This window comes from Ascaphus truei, chromosome 7 (genome assembly GCF_040206685.1).
Source record: "Ascaphus truei isolate aAscTru1 chromosome 7, aAscTru1.hap1, whole genome shotgun sequence".
NCBI lineage: Eukaryota > Metazoa > Chordata > Amphibia > Anura > Ascaphidae > Ascaphus > Ascaphus truei.
The window spans coordinates 10,914,069-10,937,760 of NC_134489.1; the positions used below are offsets into that span (position 1 = coordinate 10,914,069).

The following is a 23,692-nucleotide window of genomic DNA, read 5'->3' on the forward strand; positions in this document are numbered from 1 at the left end:
AAAACAAAACGGTGACAGTTTGGTAGATCATGTTTAGTTTTAAGGTGCTCAAAAGTATTACAGATCTGACTATCTCTTATGAAACGGTCCCCCACTGTGGGAATGTCCCGCTGGGTGTCATATCTGCAACATTTAATCATATAATTTAAATTTTTTTTTTTTTTAGACGGTCGTTTTTCAAAGTCTCTTGGCTGTATTTTTCTTTTAATTTTTTTTAGCTGCAGTAGCAGGATTTCTTTTTCAACGCCTGCTGGCTGCAAAACTGTTAAAAAAAAAACACTTTAAAAAAAAAAACACTTTAAAAAAAAAAACACCAGCCCAAAAATGTGACCCTGAAAGATGCCATCTTATCTGCTGGGTTTGAATAACAGCTGCAGGACATAGCAGGGGAGGGAAGCTGTTGTTCTTTTTTTTTAATGCAGGAAAATGTAGAAACGGGTGTCTGCTTTAAGAAGAAAAAAAATTGTACAGGAACCTTCGGCACTCAAGGGGTTAAAGAGAGAGATGGCTCAGGTCAGCTGTGAGATGGAGCAGTGGTACCCAGAATGCAGTGGGAGCTGTCTGCGGTACTGATGCAGTAACCTCCTACCACTGCATCTTCTCTCTCCGTCCATCCTTTATGCACAGCTCATCCATCCAGAGGGAAGAGGTTTTGGATTTCATCCGGCATGGATAGCCAGTGAATAGCATGGAAGATCAGAAACCCGGGAAACCTCCCAAGAATTGCCATGGGGGCGGTGGGAGGCTCCCACCCAGCCCCGAGCCAGAGATGGAGAGCAGGATCCAGAAGGCTGTGGAGTTCAAGGCGGAAGGGAGCAGATGCTACAAGGACAAGAAATTCAGGGACGCTATTGGCAAGTACCACAGGGCCCTGCTGGTCCTCAAAGGAGTCCACGAAGGGGGAGAAGACGGGAAGACCAAAGGCAGAGCGAAGGTGAATCTGACCGAGGCACAGAAGGATCGGGTGGAGGCCACGGAGATTGAGTGTTATGACAGCTTGACTGGTAGGTGCTGGCTGAATGCAGCTGCGTTGGGAAAGGGGAGGGGGGGAGAGAGAGGGAGGAGGGCTCTGTTGTCTACCTTGCTTGCTGATGTGGAAGTAAGGTGCATTAACCCTGCTCTGTCTGCAGATCGCATACATACACATATGTAATGTGGTCTATTTCCTGATAGTCCCTCATATATTTCAGCCCCCTGACACACTTAACCCCTTATATGCCAGAGGCTTAAAAAGGAACTCTGGATCCATTCACTAATTAATATCTTAAACTTAATCCCCTCTCATCCCCCCCCCCCTCCCTTCCCCCAGAAACGTATTATAGGAGAAAGGCGTTTGCGCTGAAAGATGATTGCAGTAGGGCACAGAGGGACACACGATGCCAGCTGCTCGCTGTGTTTATAGGGCTGCTAGAATGCCAGATCTGGCCTTCCCCAGCGCTGCATGGACGTCAATGGAAGTCTCTCTGTGTTAGTGCAGTGATTCCAAACTCCAGTCCTCACGCACCCCCAACAGGTCAGGTTTTAAGGCTGCCATGGTGTTAGTGGATTCTGCTGGTGTTGCTACACTCCGGCTCTGCACAGCATTGCGCTGCATTGAATAACGTGCTGCAGGGCTAATGTGGGCCAACTCCATTCCCTTTTATGGACTTAAATGGCAGTTAACGCCGTTTCAGGTACATTAATCTTGGCGAATAACCACCCACGAATCTAGCACATTAGTGTGTCTGTGTGTGTGTGTGTGTCTGTGTGTGTGTGTCTGTGTGTGTGTCTGTGTCTGTGTGTGTGTGTGTCTGTGTCTGTGTGTGTGTCTGTGTCTGTGTCTGTGTCTGTGTCTGTGTCTGTGTCTGTGTCTGTGTCTGTGTCTGTGTCTGTGTGTGTGTGTGTGTGTGTGTCTGTGTCTGTGTGTGTGTCTGTGTGTGTATACAGGTCTTTCAAATGGTAAATGTGAAGTTTCATGTCCCAGGCGCCCCCTTTGTAGCGCCTCTGGTCGCTATGCTGCTTGGGGTCTGCATACGGAACGTGCTGTGCCCTAGATCCGATACCGGAGGTATACCCTGTGGGAGTCCATCGCCCTATTCTTATGGCTGCGGAGGTGTCGTCCTGTTAACCCCTTCCCTGCCAGTGCATTAATCTGCAATGCATTGCAGGCCCCTTAAGCAGTGGAAAAGTAATTTAATAAAACCAAACCTTTTTGGTAGCTTGCCCACTAACCCGATCACTCTATCCCATCTCATTGGCCTCATGTCCCTTATGTGTGTCGCCTTAGGCCGAGGACCCGCTGCGGTCGGCGGGGCGCGCAGCTGCGTGCGAAACACCAGCCCTTTGCCTCCAGTCTGGAGGTCCCCGCTGCCTCCTTCCGACGTGGCTGACTGCGCGCTGTGTCGCGTCAGCCGGCCGGAGCGACAAGCCTCTGGCGATCAGAAGCGCTGACGCGTCACGTGGTACGCGAGTGAGCCAATGAGGAGGGAAGGAGCAACGGGAGGGAGGCGGCTTGGGAGGGAAGTCTGTGATGGCAGCCGTGCATAGCGCTCCCTCTCTCTCCCCCCCCCCCTCCCTTTCTGGTGCCCGTTTCGCAGGCTGCCCCTGCCCACTGCCGCCCCTGCTGCGGACTTGCATGCAGGCAGCTGCTGTGCCCGGAATCAATAGGGCTCTGTGTTTTGGGCCGACCCATTTTGGACATGCCCCCCCGCGCCAAAAAAAGTTATCTGCAGACCGCAAATCGCGGTGCAGTGACTTGCACACGCCGCCGGTAAGCAAGGCGGCCGTTCAGGCGCGGGCCGCGGGCCGCGGGCCTTACAGAGGAAGGAACAGGTTCCATTCACTATGTTGCTGTGAAATAGGACACATTTGCTCAGTCAGAGCGTCTGTCTGTGACTTCTTGCATAGACTTGATGGGACATTGTGTCCCTTCTGTGTCAGCTTGAGGTCAGAGGAACTTGTTAGATCGGTCATATATCCCTTCTGTCTGCCACGGTCTCAACCAGTGGTGGAAAGGACAGACTCCCTAGGTCCCTCCTGCCTATGTCACCCTGCGGTGGGAATGGCACTCCATGGTCCCCGTTACCAGTGTCTCTTCTATACAGTATACACGTCACATCAGATGATGCTGTGTTTGCCTCTCTGTCCCCTGATGCTCCTTCTCATGTCCCAACAGCCTGTATGCTTCAGTCGGAGCTGGTGAATTACGAGCGTGTGAAGGAATACTGCCTGAAGGTGCTGCAGAGGCAGAACAGCAACTTCAAAGCCACATACAGGGCAGGGATCGCCTTCTACCACCTTGGGGACTATGGCAATGCCCTGCAGTACCTGAAGGAAGCCAAGAGCCGAGATCCCACAGGTACATCTCCTGGGGACAGAGGCATGTGCTGTGTCTCCCACTTATACTTTGAACGTCTCTCTGCCCTCACTCTCTTTCTCTGCCCCACTGTCTCATCTCTTACTTACATAGACTGATCCTTTCTTTCCTCTCCTTTCTGGTTTACCTCTGCTTTTCTCTCTTTCTTGAGCACTCTCTCTCTTGCTCATCCTGTCACTTGTGTGCCCTCTCTCTCACTCCTTTCTCTCACATATTCTCTCTCTCACGCACATCCTCAATCTTGGATCCCAAAGGGGGTTACATATTGTTAGGGCTGTCTCTGTGCACACGCTGTGCGTGTTTGTATTGTTAGAGCTCTCTCTGTGCACACGCTGTGCGTGTTTGTATTGTTAGGGCTGTCTCTGTGCACACGCTGTGCGTGTTTGTATTGTTAGGGCAGTCTCTGTGCACACGCTGTGCGTGTCTGTATTGTTAGGGCTGTCTCTGTGCACACGCTGTGCGTGTTTGTATTGTTAGGGCTGTCTCTGTGCACACGCTGTGCGTGTCTGTATTGTTAGGGCTGTCTCTGTGCACACGCAGTGCGTGTTTGTATTGTTAGGGCTGTCTCTGTGCACACGCGGTGCGTGTTTGTATTGTTAAGGCTGTCTCTGTGCACACGCTGTGCGTGTCTGTATTGTTAGGGCTGTCTCTGTGCACACGCTGTGCGTGTCTGTATTGTTAGGGCTGTCTCTGTGCACACGCTGTGCGTGTTGGTATTGTTAGGGGTGTCTGTGTGCACACGCTGTGCGTGTTGGTATTGTTTGTGAAGTCTCTGTGCACACGCTGTGCGTGTTTGTATTGTTAGGGCTGTCTCTGTGCACACGCTGTGCGTGTTTGTATTGTTAGGGCTGTCTCTGTGCACACGATGTGCGTGTGTGTATTGTTAGGGCTGTCTCTGTGCACATGCTGTGCGTGTTTGTGTTGTTAGGGCTGTCTCTGTGTACACGCTGTGCGTGTTTGTATTGTTAGGGCTGTCTCTGTGCACACGCTGTGCGTGTTTGTGTTGTTAGGGCTGTCTCTGTGTACACGCTGTGCGTGTTTGTATTGTTAGGGCTGTCTCTGTGCACACGCTGTGCGTGTTTGTATTGTTAGGGCTGTCTCTGTGCACACACTGTGCGTGTGTGTATTGTTAGGGCTGTCTCTGTGCACACGCTGTGTGTCTGTATTGTTAGGGCTGTCTCTGTGCACACGCTCTGCGTGTTTGTATTGTTAGGGCTGTCTCTGTGCACACGCTGTGTGTGTTTGTATTGTTAGGGCTGTCTCTGTGCGCACGCTGTGCGTGTTTGTATTGTTAGGGCTGTCTCTGTGCACACGCTGTGCGTGTTTGTGTTGTTAGGGCTGTCTCTGTGCACACGCTGTGCGTGTTTGTATTGTTAGGGCTGTCTCTGTGCACACGCGGTGCGTGTCTGTTAGGGCTGTTTCTGTGCACGCGCTGTGCGTGTCTATTGTTAGGGCTGTCTCTGTGCACACGCTGTGCGTGTTTGTATTGTTAGGGCTGTCTCTGTGCACACGCTGTGCGTGTTTGTATTGTTAGGGCTCTCCCTGTGCACACGCTGTGCGTGTCGGTATTGTTTGGGAAGTCTCTGTGCACACGCTGTGCGTGTTTGCATTGTTAGGGCTGCCTCTGTGCACACGCTATGCGTGTCTGTATTGTTAGGGCTGTCTCTGTGCACACGCTATGCGTGTCTGTATTGTTAGGGCTGTCTCTGTGCACACGCTGTGCGTGTTTGTATTGTTAGGGCTCTCCCTGTGCACACGCTGTGCGTGTCGGTATTGTTTGGGAAGTCTCTGTGCACACGCTGTGCGTGTTTGTATTGTTAGGGCTCTCCCTGTGCACACGCTGTGCGTGTCGGTATTGTTTGGGAAGTCTCTGTGCACACGCTGTGCGTGTTTGCATTGTTAGGGCTGCCTCTGTGCACACGCTATGCGTGTCTGTATTGTTAGGGCTGTCTCTGTGCACACGCTATGCGTGTCTGTATTGTTAGGGCTGTCTCTGTGCACACGCTATGCGTGTCTGTATTGTTAGGGCTGCCTCTGTGCACACGCTATGCGTGTCTGTATTGTTAGGGCTGTCTCTGTGCACACGCTGTGCGTGTTTGTATTGTTAGGGCTGTCTCTGTGCACACACTGTGTGTGTCTGTATTGTTAGGGCTGTCTCTGTGCACACGCTGTGCGTGTTTGTATTGTTAGAGCTCTCTCTGTGCACACGCTGTGCGTGTTTGTATTGTTAGAGCTCTCTCTGTGCACACGCTGTGCGTGTTTGTATTGTTAGAGCTCTCTCTGTGCACACGCTGTGCGTGTTGGTATTGTTAGGGCTCTCCCTGTGCACACGCTGTGCGTGTTTGTATTGTTAGGGCTGTCTCTGTGCACACGCTGTGCGTGTTTGTGTTGTTAGGGCTGTCTCTGTGCACACGCTGTGCATGTTTGTATTGTTAGGGCTGTCTCTGTGCACACGCTGTGCGTGTTTGTATTGTTAGGGCTGTCTCTGTGCACACGCTGTGCGTGTTTGTTTTGTTAGGGCTGTCTCTGTGCACACGCTGTGTGTGTTTGTATTGTTAGGGCTGTCTCTGTGCACACGCTCTGCGTGTTTGTTTTGTTAGGGCTGTCTCTGTGCACACGCTGTGTGTGTTTGTATTGTTAGGGCTGTGTCTGTGCACACGCTGTGCGTGTTTGTATTGTTAGGGCTGTCTCTGTGCACACACTGTGCGTGTGTGTATTGTTAGGGCTGACTCTGTGCACACGCTGTGTGTCTGTATTGTTAGGGCTGTCTCTGTGCACACGCTCTGCGTGTTTGTATTGTTAGGGCTGTCTCTGTGCACACGCTCTGCGTGTTTGTATTGTTAGAGCTGTCTCTGTGCACACGCTGTGCGTGTTGGTATTGTTAGGGCTGTCTCTGTGCACACGCTGTGCGTGTTTGTATTGTTAGGGCTGTCTCTGTGCACACGCTGTGTGTGTTTGTATTGTTAGGGCTGTCTCTGTGCACACGCTGTGCGTGTTTGTATTGTTAGGGCTGTCTCTGTGCACACGCTGTGTGTGTTTGTATTGTTAGGGCTGTCTCTGTGCACACGCTGTGTGTGTTTGTATTGTTAGGGCTGTCTCTGTGCACACGCTGTGCGTGTTTGTGTTGTTAGGGCTGTCTCTGTGCACACGCTGTGCGTGTTTGTATTGTTAGGGCTGTCTCTGTGCACACACTGTGCGTGTGTGTATTGTTAGGGCTGACTCTGTGCACACGCTGTGTGTCTGTATTGTTAGGGCTGTCTCTGTGCACACGCTCTGCGTGTTTGTATTGTTAGGGCTGTCTCTGTGCACACGCTGTGTGTGTCTGTATTGTTAGGGCTGTCTCTGTGCCCACGCTGTGCGTGTTTGTATTGTTAGGGCTGTCTCTGTGCACACGCTGTGCGTGTCTGTATTGTTAGGGCTGTCTCTGTGCACGCGCTGTGCGCGTCTGTATTGTTAGGGCTGTCTCTGTGCACACGCTGTGCGTGTTTGTATTGTTAGGGCTGTCTCTGTGCACACGCTGTGCGTGTCTGTATTGTTAGGGCTGTCTCTGTGCACACGCTGTGCGTGTTTGTATTGTTAGGGCTGTCTCTGTGCACACGCTGTGCGTGTTTGTATTGTTAGGGCTGTCTCTGTGCACACGCTCTGCGTGTTTGTATTGTTAGGGCTGTCTCTGTGCACACGCTGTGTGTGTCTGTATTGTTAGGGCTGTCTCTGTGCGCACGCTGTGCGTGTTTGTATTGTTAGGGCTGTCTCTGTGCACACGCTGTGCGTGTTTGTGTTGTTAGGGCTGTCTCTGTGCCCACGCTGTGCGTGTTTGTATTGTTAGGGCTGTCTCTGTGCACACGCTGTGCGTGTCTGTATTGTTAGGGCTGTCTCTGTGCACACGCTGTGCGTGTTTGTATTGTTAGGGCTGTCTCTGTGCACGCGCTGTGCGTGTCTGTATTGTTAGGGCTGTTTCTGTGCACACGCTGTGCGTGTTTGTGTTGTTAGGGCTGTTTCTGTGCACACGCTGTGCGTGTTTGTGTTGTTAGGGCTGTCTCTGTGCACACGCTGTGCGTGTTTGTGTTGTTAGGGCTGTCTCTGTGCCCACGCTGTGCGTGTTTGTATTGTTAGGGCTGTCTCTGTGCACACGCTGTGCGTGTCTGTATTGTTAGGGCTGTCTCTGTGCACACGCTGTGCGTGTTTGTATTGTTAGGGCTGTCTCTGTGCACGCGCTGTGCGTGTCTGTATTGTTAGGGCTGTTTCTGTGCACGCGCTGTGCGTGTTTGTATTGTTAGAGCTGTCTCTGTGCACACGCTGTGCGTGTTTGTATTGTTAGGGCTGTTTCTGTGCACGCGCTGTGCGTGTTGGTATTGTTTGGGAAGTCTCTGTGCACATGCTGTGCGTGTCTGTATTGTTAGGGCTGTCTCTGTGCACACGCTGTGCGTGTTTGTATTGTTAGGGCTGTTTCTGTGCACGCGCTGTGCGTGTTGGTATTGTTTGGGAAGTCTCTGTGCACACGCTGTGCGTGTCTGTATTGTTAGGGCTGTCTCTGTGCACACGCTGTGCGTGTTTGTATTGTTAGGGCTGTCTCTGTGCACACGCTGTGCGTGTTTGTATTGTTAGGGCTGTCTCTGTGCACATGCTGTGCGTGTTTGTATTGTTAGGGCTGTCTCTGTGCACACGCTGTGCGTGTTTGTATTGTTAGGGCTGTCTCTGTGCACACGCTATGCGTGTCTGTATTGTTAGGGCTCTCCCTGTGCACACGCTGTGCGTGTCGGTATTGTTTGGGAAGTCTCTGTGCACACGCTGTGCGTGTTTGTATTGTTAGGGCTGCCTCTGTGCACACGCTATGCGTGTCTGTATTGTTAGGGCTGTCTCTGTGCACACGCTATGCGTGTCTGTATTGTTAGGGCTGTCTCTGTGCACACGCTATGCGTGTCTGTATTGTTAGGGCTGCCTCTGTGCACACGCTATGCGTGTCTGTATTGTTAGGGCTGTCTCTGTGCACACGCTGTGCGTGTTTGTATTGTTAGGGCTGTCTCTGTGCACACGCTGTGCGTGTTTGTATTGTTAGAGCTCTCTCTGTGCACACGCTGTGCGTGTTTGTATTGTTAGAGCTCTCTCTGTGCACACGCTGTGCGTGTTTGTATTGTTAGAGCTCTCTCTGTGCACACGCTGTGCGTGTTTGTATTGTTAGAGCTCTCTCTGTGCACACGCTGTGCGTGTTTGTATTGTTAGGGCTGTCTGTGCACACGCTGTGTGTTTGTATTGTTAGGGCTGTCTCTGTGCACACGCTGTGTGTGTTTGTATTGTTAGGGCTGTCTCTGTGCACACGCTGTGCGTGTTTGTTTTGTTAGGGCTGTCTCTGTGCACACGCTGTGTGTGTTTGTATTGTTAGGGCTGTCTCTGTGCACACGCTGTGTGTGTTTGTATTGTTAGGGCTGTCTCTGTGCACACGCTGTGTGTGTTTGTATTGTTAGGGCTGTCTCTGTGCACACGCTATGCGTGTCTGTATTGTTAGGGCTGTCTCTGTGCACACGCTGTGCGTGTTTGTATTGTTAGGGCTGTCTCTGTGCACACACTGTGTGTGTCTGTATTGTTAGGGCTGTCTCTGTGCACACGCTGTGCGTGTTTGTATTGTTAGAGCTCTCTCTTTCCTGGAACCAGGGTCACGAATGATGTGTGAATGATTCCAGTAAGCTCAACTCATGTCCTCCCTCTTCCAAAGCATGACAAGTCCTTAATGTCTTTCTTAATTTTATTGCTGGATTAGAAAACACAGGAACTCGTAGGTGTAATGTAGGTAGAGAGTGCTTCTCTATGTGGGATGCTTCTATGGGGTTAGACTATGGTAAGAGAGAAAGGCCTTACCAGGGGTGGATGCAGACAGGTCTGTACTCACTGTAATCTAGGGTGGAAAAGAAAGTGAGGGGCAGGGGTCACACTAAAGGTGGAATGGGACTGCACTAACTGTCAGCAAAAGACAGGGGAGAACATGGGAAAGTCCATTAACTGGGAGGACTGGAGAAGCTGCAGTAGCAGTTCACTGATTATGTGCTCAGAGGCAAAAAATGCAACATTGTTGCATGTTACACAGGCACAGTGTGTGTATGTGGAGCCAATGCCTGCAGCTGAACTTAAGGAGCTGGCAAGCAGAAGGGGGGTCGGGCAGGAATGTGATTCTTGTTCCATGACACTCCCCGTCTGGTATCTGGAGATACCACTATATAACTGGAATATGTGGAACATATGTGCAATGCATAACAAAGATAACATCACATTCTCAAACAATGCAAGAGTCCATGTCCACATAGCGATGTGACACCGGCCGGTATCACTGGTATCAAGGTCCCTTGGCCAAGGTTCTTTGGCAAAGGATGCAGGGTGGATGCACAGCTCCAGGTTTGCTGGTTGCACCACAATGTCTTTGTATAAAAGTCTCTGGCACTGTTTCCTTTTAGTCTTGTGAGAGAACAGTCCTTTTGTCTCTGTAGTTTCACCCACAGAGTATATCCCCTTGTAGGTATACCAGCCGTGGTAGCCTGTCGCTCTATCACCTGGCGTTTGGCAGAAGGAGAGGGCTTTTGGCTCCTTGTGGGAGCGGATTACTGTCCCTGGAAAACTGGTTGTCGAATGTAATCCAATAAAGGGTGCGTCGTTCAGGGAGACTCCCTGAAGCTGAGCGCTGGGGTTGAACATTACCCGGATTTGATCGGGTTCCTGAGGGTGGTAGGCCCCAGGTGATTGGAAGTACCGACATTCTTTGCCTTCCTCCATTAGAGGTGCTGGCTTTGCGTGGCCGGTAAAGAATATCTTCTGGATGAAGACCACAAAGTTGTTTTTGGTCTCTGGTTCCCTTTGTGGGCCGCAGAGGTGCGAGGTGAACCTAGAGATGGCATGTTCTCCATTGTTTGGGAAGTGCCTCCTTGGTGAACGGAATGGTAGCGGAGTCACCCGACTGCTTAGTCCGTCTTTAGAGGGCTCCTTGACAGTTAACCTCGGGAATCCTCTATCTTCCCTCGAGGGTGTTTGTTTGTCATCGTTCCTTGTTGTCTGGAACGCTGTGCACCGTAGTTCATCGGTACATTTCTCTTGCACGAGAAATCTCCGCGTAGTTTGGTGAAACGCTTTTGTGTTTCTTTGTTGACTGCCATCGGGAAGTTGTTTTCTCCCTGGACATGACGAAGAACAGTCTCTTTTGTCCTTGTAAATCCTTTTGGGAAATGTCTCTGCAACTGTCCCCTTTTACGTGTTTGAACGAACAGTCCTTTTGACACTGTGGCTTCGCCTGTGGGGCGCAATCTTTTGCGGCTATGCCAGCCGTGGCAATTGGTTGCTCTGTTGCTTGATACTCTGTGGAGAGGAACAACTGTACGTCTTAATTGTGCCCTTGCTCGCGGGAGTATTGTCTGATTGTTTGTTGTTTTTAGGACGATCCCTTTATCGGTCACCTTTGGGAGGTTACTCTCTTCCTTCGGTGGGGTCGACTCATCATCCTTGGCTGTCTGGACTGCTGAGCATCCTAAGCCATTGTCGCATCCCATCGGCGTGAGGATGTCTTTGTTGGTCTCAGGGGTATGACCTTGTCTTTCCTCTTCACTTGGCCCTTCGGTCACTTGGAGATGGCCAAGACATGGTTCAGAGAGAGATGTGTGTCCACATTCTGTCACCTCCGTTCTGCGGGCATCAACGTAGTCTTGCCCGTGCTCTCTGTTAGTGCACGAGTTGCCCACTATCACCCATCCTAGGTCGAGTCTTTGGGCGTATGGCGCGTTGTGGGGTCCGTTGTGCTGTTTACGGACTTTATGTACCCTCATGATGTCCCTACCGAGCAGCAGCAGGATCTTGGCGTCTTGTTCCACCGGCCGGATGTGGTTGGCTATTCCTTTGAGGTGGGGGTAATGGAGTGCCACGTCTGGTGTGGGTATCTCGTCCCTGTTTGTGGTCATGTGGTTGCACTCGATGAGTGTGGGAAGGGGCATGTTCACTTTGCCGTCTATTGAGCATATGGTGTAGCCGTTCACTCTTCTCCCTGTGGTCTCCATTTGCCCTGCGCACGTTCTGAGAGTGTAAGGAAAGGCACCATCTTGTATGTTAAACATGTCCAGTGATCGGTTGCTCTGGTCGTCGAGGATTGCGTACATCCGAATAGCCTTCTCAGGTTGTCCCTGGGGGTGCACTGCGACAAGGCATATTTTGGAGCAGGACATTTTGTCACCTTCTTTTCCGCAAACCTCAGTGCGCTGAGACGTGACGGATGTTGACTCTCCTTCTTCTTTCTCCCCGCCATGCTCCGCTATGGAGGATGGGTTCTTGAGTTGGTGGAGTGTCATCGCCTCTGGGTGTAACGCTGTCACGTGCTTGTCACTCTCGCACACTGTGCATTTGATCTCTTCCTTACAGTCCCTGGCTAGATGGGTCGTGGAACCGCAGCACTTGAAGCAAACTCCGAATTCTCCAAGTAACCTCTTGCGTTCCTCTAGGGACTTCATCCTGAACCCAAAGCACTTGTTGAGTGGGTGTGGCTTCTTGTGTATGGGACATTCCCTGTTTGGGTCCCTTGGTTCCTTGTCTCCGGCGACCGACTGATCGGGAGTAGTTTGGGCCGTGGGAGGCACGTCCGTCCTGCGGGCCGAGATGGGTGTTTGGGGGTTACCATATCTCGTCGCTGGTCTCTCGTTCTTCGGGCTGCTTGCACTGTATGTGGTTTGCGCACCTAAGATGAAACTGGGATCGTTTCTTGTCTTTGCCGCTTCGCAGATGAAGCTCACGAAGAATGAGAATGGGGGGAAGACAACCTGCTTCTCCCTTTTGTATTTGGAACCTTGTGAAAGCCACCTTTCTTGGAGGTTGAAGGGTAGCTTCTCCAGGATGGGTCTCACTCCACGAGCTGAATCTAGGGCGTTGAGACCTATTAAGGAATGGTCTTTCCTTGCGAACTCCAGTTCTTGCAGCAGGTCTCCAAGATCTCGTAACTTCGAGTAGTCTTTACTCGTGATCTTGGGGAAGCTCTCGATTCTTTTGAAGAGTGAATCCTCGACTGCTTCAGGGCTGCCATAGGTCTCTTCTAGCCTTTCCCACACTAGGTCCAGGCCTACTTGGGGTTGATGTGCGTTTGCCGTCCGAAGTCTCTGCGCTTGCTCCCTGGATACGTTCCCCAAGAACTTAACTAACAGGTTGAGCTCTTCCCTTGCTGAGAAGTCCAAGCTGTCGATTGCGTCTTTGAACGTGAACTTCCACGTCCGGTAGTTCTCAGGGCGGTCGTCGAAGCTGATGAGTCCTGCGTGCACCAAGTCGCGCCGGATCATGTACTTGGCTATGTCTGTCAGACCTGAGACATCGGCGCGTTTGCCCCGTTCTGAGGTAGTTGCTGGGACGGTCTGTGCGGTCGCCTCTTCCTTGGCGTGGACGCGTGATGGCTGCTGGCCAGTGTGAGGGGCTGTTTTCTCCCGCGTGGGTGTACCTGGATTACGAGCCTGTTGTGGTGCATCCGTGTGCGCTCTGGCGTGTGGATCACTGTTGCGGCTGTGGCTATCCCAGGCAGCGTGTGCCATTGACGGAGCAGCGTCTTCTCCTCGTGGTCCTAGCGAGTCTTCGTTGTCTGTGGTGTCGCTCCCTCCGTGTTGAGATGGTGCGCTGGTGTTTACACTGAAGAGGCTCCTTACGTAGTCTTCAGTGCGTTGGGCTGGATCCTCTGAAGCTATCCGTCTGTACGGTAGCTCCCCGCCGTCCTGTTGTGCGGCTGCTTCTAGGACTTCAGCTTGGGCTATGGCGGCGGCGGCTTCCTTCTCTTGATTAAGTGCCTCTAGATCCGCGTCCAATTCGGCCTTTCTGCGTGCAGCGGCGGCATTGGCAACGGCGGCGGTAGCAGCGGCATTCTGCTCCTCCTCTTCTATGCGCGCTTTTTCTGCCCTTACGGCTGCCTCTCTGCGACTATATTCGGCCCTGGCACGTGCGGCCTCTGCGGTGGCTCGCGCCTTGGTGGCGTTTGTGCTCGCGCTAGACGTGTTGGATTGTGCTGATCTTGCTGACCTTGATGAGTGCCTTGATGTGCTGGAGCGCTGAGACGCGGTCTCCAGGAGGAGCTCTTTTCTCACGCTTTGCGCGTCTGTGATAGCGGTCCGCACGCGGCTGTCACGTGTAAGGTCAATGTCATTTTGTAAGTCTCTTTCTTGCAGGCTTTCGCTGGTGTTGGCCCTGGTCAGGTAAGTAATGTATGCTTCTGACAGTTCTTGATAACGCGAGTAATCGGTCCTTAATTGCGTTATTGCCTGCTCGAGCTGTTGCGCATAGTTGCCAACGCTACTAACGTTGCGTATTCCCAGTGTGGTTGTGCTCCAGGCCAACTCTAATTTAGTGCGGTGCGCTTCAATGTCAGTCTCATATTTTTCGCGCCCCTTTTGTGTCAGTGTGACTGTCCGTTTGGGCCTTGCACCTGCCTGCGCCTGTTGCAGCTGCGCAGCGGTCTCTGTGTCTGAGAGATCGCTTTCCTGCATGATGTCTGGTGAGGCTCTGAGTTCTGCCATGCTGTAGGTGTGTGTAGGCCTTTGCCAGTGCGTGTGGCGTGCGGTCTTTTACCTTGTCAGCGATGGGCGTCTGTCTCAGATGATGCCGAGCGGTGTCCTGCAGCGTGCAGCGTTGGGGTAGCTGTACTTACAGGTGTCCGTTGGCTCCTCACTGTGGGGCTGAGCAGCGGGTGGACTCAGACAGAGAAAAAGGCAATTAGGTATTGTGAGAGAAGCACTGTTAGTTGCAAGGCTGTGTGCAGTTTGCTGTATAAAGCTTGCTGCCCTGTCTGGCAGAGTGAAGCTGCTGCTTGTCCTGGGGTGCAGAGACTATTCTGTTTAGCATAAAGTCTTTGAGTAGTAGCTCCTGTGTGATTCCCTAACACAGGTCTTTGTTTTACTGTTCTGTTTAAACTGCTGCTTGTTTTTGCAGAAAGCTGTAGCAGTTTGCTGTATAGCTGTGTAGAGCTGCACCTTTGTAGCATGAAGGCTGTGAGTGATAGCTTCTGCGTAGACCTCTAATACACGGTCTCTCTCTTACTTTCCTGGAACCAGGGTCACGAATGATGTGTGAATGATTCCAGTAAGCTCAACTCATGTCCTCCCTCTTCCAAAGCATGACAAGTCCTTAATGTCTTTCTTAATTTTATTGCTGGATTAGAAAACACAGGAACTCGTAGGTGTAATGTAGGTAGAGAGTGCTTCTCTATGTGGGATGCTTCTATGGGGTTAGACTATGGTAAGAGAGAAAGGCCTTACCAGGGGTGGATGCAGACAGGTCTGTACTCACTTTAATCTAGGGTGGAAAAGAAAGTGAGGGGCAGGGGTCACACTAAAGGTTGAGTGGGACTGCACTAACTGTCAGCAAAAGACAGGGGAGAACATGGGAAAGTCCATTAACTGGGAGGACTGGAGAAGCTGCAGTAGCAGTTCACTGATTATGTGCTCAGAGGCAAAAAATGCAACATTGTTGCATGTTACACAGGCACAGTGTGTGTATGTGGAGCCAATGCCTGCAGCTGAACTTAAGGAGCTGGCAAGCAGAAGGGGGGTCGGGCAGGAATGTGATTCTTGTTCCATGACACTCTCTGTGCACACGCTGTGCGTGTTTGTATTGTTAGGGCTGTCTCTGTGCACACGCTGTGCGTGTTTGTATTGTTAGAGCTGTCTCTGTGCACACGCTGTGCGTGTTGGTATTGTTTGGGAAGTCTCTGTGCACACGCTGTGCGTGTCTGTATTGTTAGCGCTGTCTCTGTGCACACGCTGAGGGCTGTCTCTGTGCACACGCTGTGCGTGTCTGTATTGTTAGCGCTGTCTCTGTGCACACGCTGAGGGCTGTCTCTGTGCACACGCTGTGCGTGTTGGTATTGTTTGGGAAGTCTCTGTGCACACGCTGTGCGTGTTTGTATTGTTAGCGCTGTCTCTGTGCACACGCTGTGCGTGTCTGTAATGTTAGCGCTGTCTCTGTGCACACGCTGTGCGTGTTTGTATTGTTAGGGCTGTCTCTGTGCACACGCTGTGCGTGTTTGTATTGTTAGGGCTGTCTCTGTGCACACACTGTGTGTGTCTGTATTGTTAGGGCTGTCTCTGTGCACACGCTGTGTGTGTTTGTATTGTTAGAGCTCTCTCTGTGCACACGCTGTGCGTGTTTGTTTTGTTAGGGCTGTCTCTGTGCACACGCTGTGTGTGTTTGTATTGTTAGGGCTGTCTCTGTGCACACGCTGTGTGTGTTTGTATTGTTAGGGCTGTCTCTGTGCACACGCTGTGCGTGTTTGTATTGTTAGGGCTGTCTCTGTGCACACGCTGTGCGTGTTTGTTTTGTTAGGGCTGTCTCTGTGCACACGCTGTGTGTGTTTGTATTGTTAGGGCTGTCTCTGTGCACACGCTGTGCGTGTTTGTATTGTTAGGGCTGTCTCTGTGCACACGCTGTGCGTGTTTGTATTGTTAGGGCTCTCCCTGTGCACACGCTGTGCGTGTCGGTATTGTTTGGGAAGTCTCTGTGCACACGCTGTGCGTGTTTGTATTGTTAGGGCTGTCTCTGTGCACACGCTGTGCGTGTTTGTATTGTTAGGGCTGTCTCTGTGCACACGCTGTGCGTGTTTGTATTGTTAGAGCTGTCTCTGTGCACACGCTGTGCGTGTTTGTATTGTTAGGGCTGTCTCTGTGCATACGCTGTGCGTGTTTGTATTGTTATGGCTGTCTCTGTGCACACGCTGTGCGTGTTTGTATTGTTAGGGCTGTCTCTGTGCACACACTGTGTGTGTCTGTATTGTTAGGGCTGTCTCTGTGCACACGCTGTGCGTGTTTGTATTGTTAGAGCTCTCTCTGTGCACACGCTGTGCGTGTTTGTATTGTTAGGGCTGTCTCTGTGCACACGCTGTGCGTGTTTGTATTGTTAGAGCTGTCTCTGTGCACACGCTGTGCGTGTTGGTATTGTTTGGGAAGTCTCTGTGCACACGCTGTGCGTGTCTGTATTGTTAGCGCTGTCTCTGTGCACACGCTGAGGGCTGTCTCTGTGCACACGCTGTGCGTGTCTGTATTGTTAGGGCTGTCTCTGTGCACACGCTGTGCGTGTTGGTATTGTTTGGGAAGTCTCTGTGCACACGCTGTGCGTGTTTGTATTGTTAGCGCTGTCTCTGTGCACACGCTGTGCGTGTCTGTAATGTTAGCGCTGTCTCTGTGCACACGCTGTGCGTGTTTGTATTGTTAGGGCTGTCTCTGTGCACACGCTGTGCGTGTTTGTATTGTTAGGGCTGTCTCTGTGCACACGCTGTGCGTGTCTGTATTGTTAGGGCTGTCTCTGTGCACACGCTGTGCGTGTCTGTATTGTTAGGGCTGTCTCTGTGCACACGCTGTGCGTGTTTGTATTGTTAGGGCTGTCTCTGTGCACACGCTGTGCGTGTGTGTATTGTTAGGGCTGTCTCTGTGCACACGCTGTGCGTGTTTGTATTGTTAGGGCTGTCTCTGTGCACACGCTGTGCGTGTTTGTGTTGTTAGGGCTGTCTCTGTGCACACGCTGTGCGTGTCTGTATTGTTAGGGCTGTCTCTGTGCACACGCTGTGCGTGTTTGTATTGTTAGGGCTGTCTCTGTGCATATGCAGTGCGTGTTTGTATTGCTAGGGCTTTCTCTGTGCACACGCTGTGCGTGTTTGTATTATTAGGGCTGTCTCTGTGCACACGCTGTGTGTCTGTATTGTTAGCGCTGTCTCTGTGCACACGCTGTGCGAGTTTGTATTGTTAGGGCTGTCTCTGTGCACACGCTGTGCGTGTTGGTATTGTTAGGGCTGTCTCTGTGCACACTCTGTGCGTGTTTGTGTTGTTAGGGCTGTCTCTGTGCACACGCTGTGCGTGTTGGTATTGTTTGGGAAGTCTCTGTGCACACGCTGTGCGTGTTTGTATTGTTAGCGCTGTCTCTGTGCACACGCTGTGCGTGTCTGTAATGTTAGCGCTGTCTCTGTGCACACGCTGTGCGTGTTTGTATTGTTAGGGCTGTCTCTGTGCACACGCTGTGCGTGTTTGTATTGTTAGGGCTGTCTCTGTGCACACGCTGTGCGTGTCTGTATTGTTAGGGCTGTCTCTGTGCACACGCTGTGCGTGTCTGTATTGTTAGGGCTGTCTCTGTGCACACGCTGTGCGTGTTTGTATTGTTAGGGCTGTCTCTGTGCACACGCTGTGCGTGTGTGTATTGTTAGGGCTGTCTCTGTGCACACGCTGTGCGTGTTTGTATTGTTAGCGCTGTCTCTGTGCACACGCTGTGCGTGTTTGTATTGTTAGGGCTGTCTCTGTGCACACGCTGTGCGTGTTTGTATTGTTAGGGCTGTCTCTGTGCACACGCTGTGCGTGTTTGTATTGTTAGGGCTGTCTCTGTGCACACGCTGTGCGTGTTTGTGTTGTTAGGGCTGTCTCTGTGCACACGCTGTGCGTGTTTGTATTGTTAGGGCTGTCTCTGTGCACACGCTGTGCGTGTTTGTGTTGTTAGGGCTGTCTCTGTGCACACGCTGTGCGTGTCTGTATTGTTAGGGCTGTCTCTGTGCACACGCTGTGCGTGTTTGTATTGTTAGGGCTGTCTCTGTGCATATGCAGTGCGTGTTTGTATTGCTAGGGCTTTCTCTGTGCACACGCTGTGCGTGTTTGTATTATTAGGGCTGTCTCTGTGCACACGCTGTGTGTCTGTATTGTTAGCGCTGTCTCTGTGCACACGCTGTGCGAGTTTGTATTGTTAGGGCTGTCTCTGTGCACACGCTGTGCGTGTTGGTATTGTTAGGGCTGTCTCTGTGCACACTCTGTGCGTGTTTGTGTTGTTAGGGCTGTCTCTGTGCACACGCTGTGCGTGTTTGTATTGTTAGGGCTGTCTCTGTGCACACGCTGTGCGTGTTTGTGTTGTTAGGGCTGTCTCTGTGCACACGCTGTGCGTGTTGGTATTGTTAGGGCTGTCTCTGTGCACACTCTGTGCGTGTTTGTATTGTTAGGGCTGTCTCTGTGCACACGCTGTGTGTCTGTATTGTTAGGGCTGTCTCTGTGCACACGCTGTGCGTGTTTGTATTGTTAGGGCTGTCTCTGTGCACACACTGTGTGTGTCTGTATTGTTAGGGCTGTCTCTGTGCACACGCTGTGCGTGTTTGTATTGTTAGAGCTCTCTCTGTGCACACGCTGTGCGTGTTTGTATTGTTAGGGCTGTCTCTGTGCACACGCTGTGCGTGTTTGTATTGTTAGAGCTGTCTCTGTGCACACGCTGTGCGTGTTGGTATTGTTTGGGAAGTCTCTGTGCACACGCTGTGCGTGTCTGTATTGTTAGCACTGTCTCTGTGCACACGCTGAGGGCTGTCTCTGTGCACACGCTGTGCGTGTCTGTATTGTTAGGGCTGTCTCTGTGCACACGCTGTGCGTGTTGGTATTGTTAGGGCTGTCTCTGTGCACACTCTGTGCGTGTTTGTATTGTTAGGGCTGTCTCTGTGCACACGCTGTGCGTGTTTGTATTGTTAGGGCTGTCTCTGTGCACACACTGTGTGTGTCTGTATTGTTAGGGCTGTCTCTGTGCACACGCTGTGTGTGTTTGTATTGTTAGAGCTCTCTCTGTGCACACGCTGTGCGTGTTTGTTTTGTTAGGGCTGTCTCTGTGCACACGCTGTGTGTGTTTGTATTGTTAGGGCTGTCTCTGTGCACACGCTGTGTGTGTTTGTATTGTTAGGGCTGTCTCTGTGCACACGCTGTGCGTGTTTGTATTGTTAGGGCTGTCTCTGTGCACACGCTGTGCGTGTTTGTTTTGTTAGGGCTGTCTCTGTGCACACGCTGTGTGTGTTTGTATTGTTAGGGCTGTCTCTGTGCACACGCTGTGCGTGTTTGTATTGTTAGGGCTGTCTCTGTGCACACGCTGTGCGTGTTTGTATTGTTAGGGCTCTCCCTGTGCACACGCTGTGCGTGTCGGTATTGTTTGGGAAGTCTCTGTGCACACGCTGTGCGTGTTTGTATTGTTAGGGCTGTCTCTGTGCACACGCTGTGCGTGTTTGTATTGTTAGGGCTGTCTCTGTGCACACGCTGTGCGTGTTTGTATTGTTAGAGCTGTCTCTGTGCACACGCTGTGCGTGTTTGTATTGTTAGGGCTGTCTCTGTGCATACGCTGTGCGTGTTTGTATTGTTATGGCTGTCTCTGTGCACACGCTGTGCGTGTTTGTATTGTTAGGGCTGTCTCTGTGCACACACTGTGTGTGTCTGTATTGTTAGGGCTGTCTCTGTGCACACGCTGTGCGTGTTTGTATTGTTAGAGCTCTCTCTGTGCACACGCTGTGCGTGTTTGTATTGTTAGGGCTGTCTCTGTGCACACGCTGTGCGTGTTTGTATTGTTAGAGCTGTCTCTGTGCACACGCTGTGCGTGTTGGTATTGTTTGGGAAGTCTCTGTGCACACGCTGTGCGTGTCTGTATTGTTAGCGCTGTCTCTGTGCACACGCTGAGGGCTGTCTCTGTGCACACGCTGTGCGTGTCTGTATTGTTAGGGCTGTCTCTGTGCACACGCTGTGCGTGTTGGTATTGTTTGGGAAGTCTCTGTGCACACGCTGTGCGTGTTTGTATTGTTAGCGCTGTCTCTGTGCACACGCTGTGCGTGTCTGTAATGTTAGCGCTGTCTCTGTGCACACGCTGTGCGTGTTTGTATTGTTAGGGCTGTCTCTGTGCACACGCTGTGCGTGTTTGTATTGTTAGGGCTGTCTCTGTGCACACGCTGTGCGTGTCTGTATTGTTAGGGCTGTCTCTGTGCACACGCTGTGCGTGTCTGTATTGTTAGGGCTGTCTCTGTGCACACGCTGTGCGTGTTTGTATTGTTAGGGCTGTCTCTGTGCACACGCTGTGCGTGTGTGTATTGTTAGGGCTGTCTCTGTGCACACGCTGTGCGTGTTTGTATTGTTAGGGCTGTCTCTGTGCACACGCTGTGCGTGTTTGTGTTGTTAGGGCTGTCTCTGTGCACACGCTGTGCGTGTCTGTATTGTTAGGGCTGTCTCTGTGCACACGCTGTGCGTGTTTGTATTGTTAGGGCTGTCTCTGTGCATATGCAGTGCGTGTTTGTATTGCTAGGGCTTTCTCTGTGCACACGCTGTGCGTGTTTGTATTATTAGGGCTGTCTCTGTGCACACGCTGTGTGTCTGTATTGTTAGCGCTGTCTCTGTGCACACGCTGTGCGAGTTTGTATTGTTAGGGCTGTCTCTGTGCACACGCTGTGCGTGTTGGTATTGTTAGGGCTGTCTCTGTGCACACTCTGTGCGTGTTTGTGTTGTTAGGGCTGTCTCTGTGCACACGCTGTGCGTGTTGGTATTGTTTGGGAAGTCTCTGTGCACACGCTGTGCGTGTTTGTATTGTTAGCGCTGTCTCTGTGCACACGCTGTGCGTGTCTGTAATGTTAGCGCTGTCTCTGTGCACACGCTGTGCGTGTTTGTATTGTTAGGGCTGTCTCTGTGCACACGCTGTGCGTGTTTGTATTGTTAGGGCTGTCTCTGTGCACACGCTGTGCGTGTCTGTATTGTTAGGGCTGTCTCTGTGCACACGCTGTGCGTGTCTGTATTGTTAGGGCTGTCTCTGTGCACACGCTGTGCGTGTTTGTATTGTTAGGGCTGTCTCTGTGCACACGCTGTGCGTGTGTGTATTGTTAGGGCTGTCTCTGTGCACACGCTGTGCGTGTTTGTATTGTTAGCGCTGTCTCTGTGCACACGCTGTGCGTGTTTGTATTGTTAGGGCTGTCTCTGTGCACACGCTGTGCGTGTTTGTATTGTTAGGGCTGTCTCTGTGCACACGCTGTGCGTGTTTGTATTGTTAGGGCTGTCTCTGTGCACACGCTGTGCGTGTTTGTGTTGTTAGGGCTGTCTCTGTGCACACGCTGTGCGTGTTTGTATTGTTAGGGCTGTCTCTGTGCACACGCTGTGCGTGTTTGTGTTGTTAGGGCTGTCTCTGTGCACACGCTGTGCGTGTCTGTATTGTTAGGGCTGTCTCTGTGCACACGCTGTGCGTGTTTGTATTGTTAGGGCTGTCTCTGTGCATATGCAGTGCGTGTTTGTATTGCTAGGGCTTTCTCTGTGCACACGCTGTGCGTGTTTGTATTATTAGGGCTGTCTCTGTGCACACGCTGTGTGTCTGTATTGTTAGCGCTGTCTCTGTGCACACGCTGTGCGAGTTTGTATTGTTAGGGCTGTCTCTGTGCACACGCTGTGCGTGTTGGTATTGTTAGGGCTGTCTCTGTGCACACTCTGTGCGTGTTTGTGTTGTTAGGGCTGTCTCTGTGCACACGCTGTGCGTGTTTGTATTGTTAGGGCTGTCTCTGTGCACACGCTGTGCGTGTTTGTGTTGTTAGGGCTGTCTCTGTGCACACGCTGTGCGTGTTGGTATTGTTAGGGCTGTCTCTGTGCACACTCTGTGCGTGTTTGTATTGTTAGGGCTGTCTCTGTGCACACGCTGTGTGTCTGTATTGTTAGGGCTGTCTCTGTGCACACGCTGTGCGTGTTTGTATTGTTAGGGCTGTCTCTGTGCACACACTGTGTGTGTCTGTATTGTTAGGGCTGTCTCTGTGCACACGCTGTGCGTGTTTGTATTGTTAGAGCTCTCTCTGTGCACACGCTGTGCGTGTTTGTATTGTTAGGGCTGTCTCTGTGCACACGCTGTGCGTGTTTGTATTGTTAGAGCTGTCTCTGTGCACACGCTGTGCGTGTTGGTATTGTTTGGGAAGTCTCTGTGCACACGCTGTGCGTGTCTGTATTGTTAGCACTGTCTCTGTGCACACGCTGAGGGCTGTCTCTGTGCACACGCTGTGCGTGTCTGTATTGTTAGGGCTGTCTCTGTGCACACGCTGTGCGTGTTGGTATTGTTTGGGAAGTCTCTGTGCACACGCTGTGCGTGTTTGTATTGTTAGCGCTGTCTCTGTGCACACGCTGTGCGTGTCTGTAATGTTAGCGCTGTCTCTGTGCACACGCTGTGCGTGTTTGTATTGTTAGGGCTGTCTCTGTGCACACGCTGTGCGTGTTTGTATTGTTAGGGCTGTCTCTGTGCACACGCTGTGCGTGTCTGTATTGTTAGGGCTGTCTCTGTGCACACGCTGTGCGTGTCTGTATTGTTAGGGCTGTCTCTGTGCACACGCTGTGCGTGTTTGTATTGTTAGGGCTGTCTCTGTGCACACGCTGTGCGTGTGTGTATTGTTAGGGCTGTCTCTGTGCACACGCTGTGCGTGTTTGTATTGTTAGCGCTGTCTCTGTGCACACGCTGTGCGTGTTTGTATTGTTAGGGCTGTCTCTGTGCACACGCTGTGCGTGTTTGTATTGTTAGGGCTGTCTCTGTGCACACGCTGTGCGTGTTTGTATTGTTAGGGCTGTCTCTGTGCACACGCTGTGCGTGTTTGTGTTGTTAGGGCTGTCTCTGTGCACACGCTGTGCGTGTTTGTATTGTTAGGGCTGTCTCTGTGCACACGCTGTGCGTGTTTGTGTTGTTAGGGCTGTCTCTGTGCACACGCTGTGCGTGTCTGTATTGTTAGGGCTGTCTCTGTGCACACGCTGTGCGTGTTTGTATTGTTAGGGCTGTCTCTGTGCATATGCAGTGCGTGTTTGTATTGCTAGGGCTTTCTCTGTGCACACGCTGTGCGTGTTTGTATTATTAGGGCTGTCTCTGTGCACACGCTGTGTGTCTGTATTGTTAGCGCTGTCTCTGTGCACACGCTGTGCGAGTTTGTATTGTTAGGGCTGTCTCTGTGCACACGCTGTGCGTGTTGGTATTGTTAGGGCTGTCTCTGTGCACACTCTGTGCGTGTTTGTGTTGTTAGGGCTGTCTCTGTGCACACGCTGTGCGTGTTGGTATTGTTTGGGAAGTCTCTGTGCACACGCTGTGCGTGTTTGTATTGTTAGGGCTGTCTCTGTGCACACGCTGTGCGTGTTTGTATTGTTAGGGCTGTCTCTGTGCACACGCTGTGCGTGTTTGTATTGTTAGGGCTGTCTCTGTGCACACGCTGTGCGTGTTTGTGTTGTTAGGGCTGTCTCTGTGCACACGCTGTGCGTGTTTGTATTGTTAGGGCTGTCTCTGTGCACACGCTGTGCGTGTTTGTATTGTTAGGGCTGTCTCTGTGCACACGCTGTGCGTGTTTGTATTGTTAGGGCTGTCTCTGTGCACACGCTGTGCGTGTTTGTGTTGTTAGGGCTGTCTCTGTGCACACGCTGTGCGTGTTTGTATTGTTAGGGCTGTCTCTGTGCACACGCTGTGCGTGTTTGTGTTGTTAGGGCTGTCTCTGTGCACACGCTGTGCGTGTCTGTATTGTTAGGGCTGTCTCTGTGCACACGCTGTGCGTGTTTGTATTGTTAGGGCTGTCTCTGTGCATATGCAGTGCGTGTT

The 23,692-nt window shown here is 51.5% G+C and overlaps 1 protein-coding gene across 1 annotated transcript in view; it reads left to right on the forward strand.

The window, feature by feature from the left end:
* Nucleotides 1-528: 528 nt before the first annotated feature.
* The window catches only part of TTC9B (tetratricopeptide repeat domain 9B), a 37,893-nt gene continuing 14,729 nt past the window's right edge, over nucleotides 529-23,692 (forward strand). Inside the window, exons 1-2 of the mRNA XM_075606998.1 lie at nucleotides 529-1,004; nucleotides 3,155-3,337. Coding sequence (XP_075463113.1) covers nucleotides 689-1,004; nucleotides 3,155-3,337 — 499 coding nt within the window. The 5' untranslated portion in view covers nucleotides 529-688. The remainder of the gene's footprint in view (nucleotides 1,005-3,154; nucleotides 3,338-23,692) is intronic.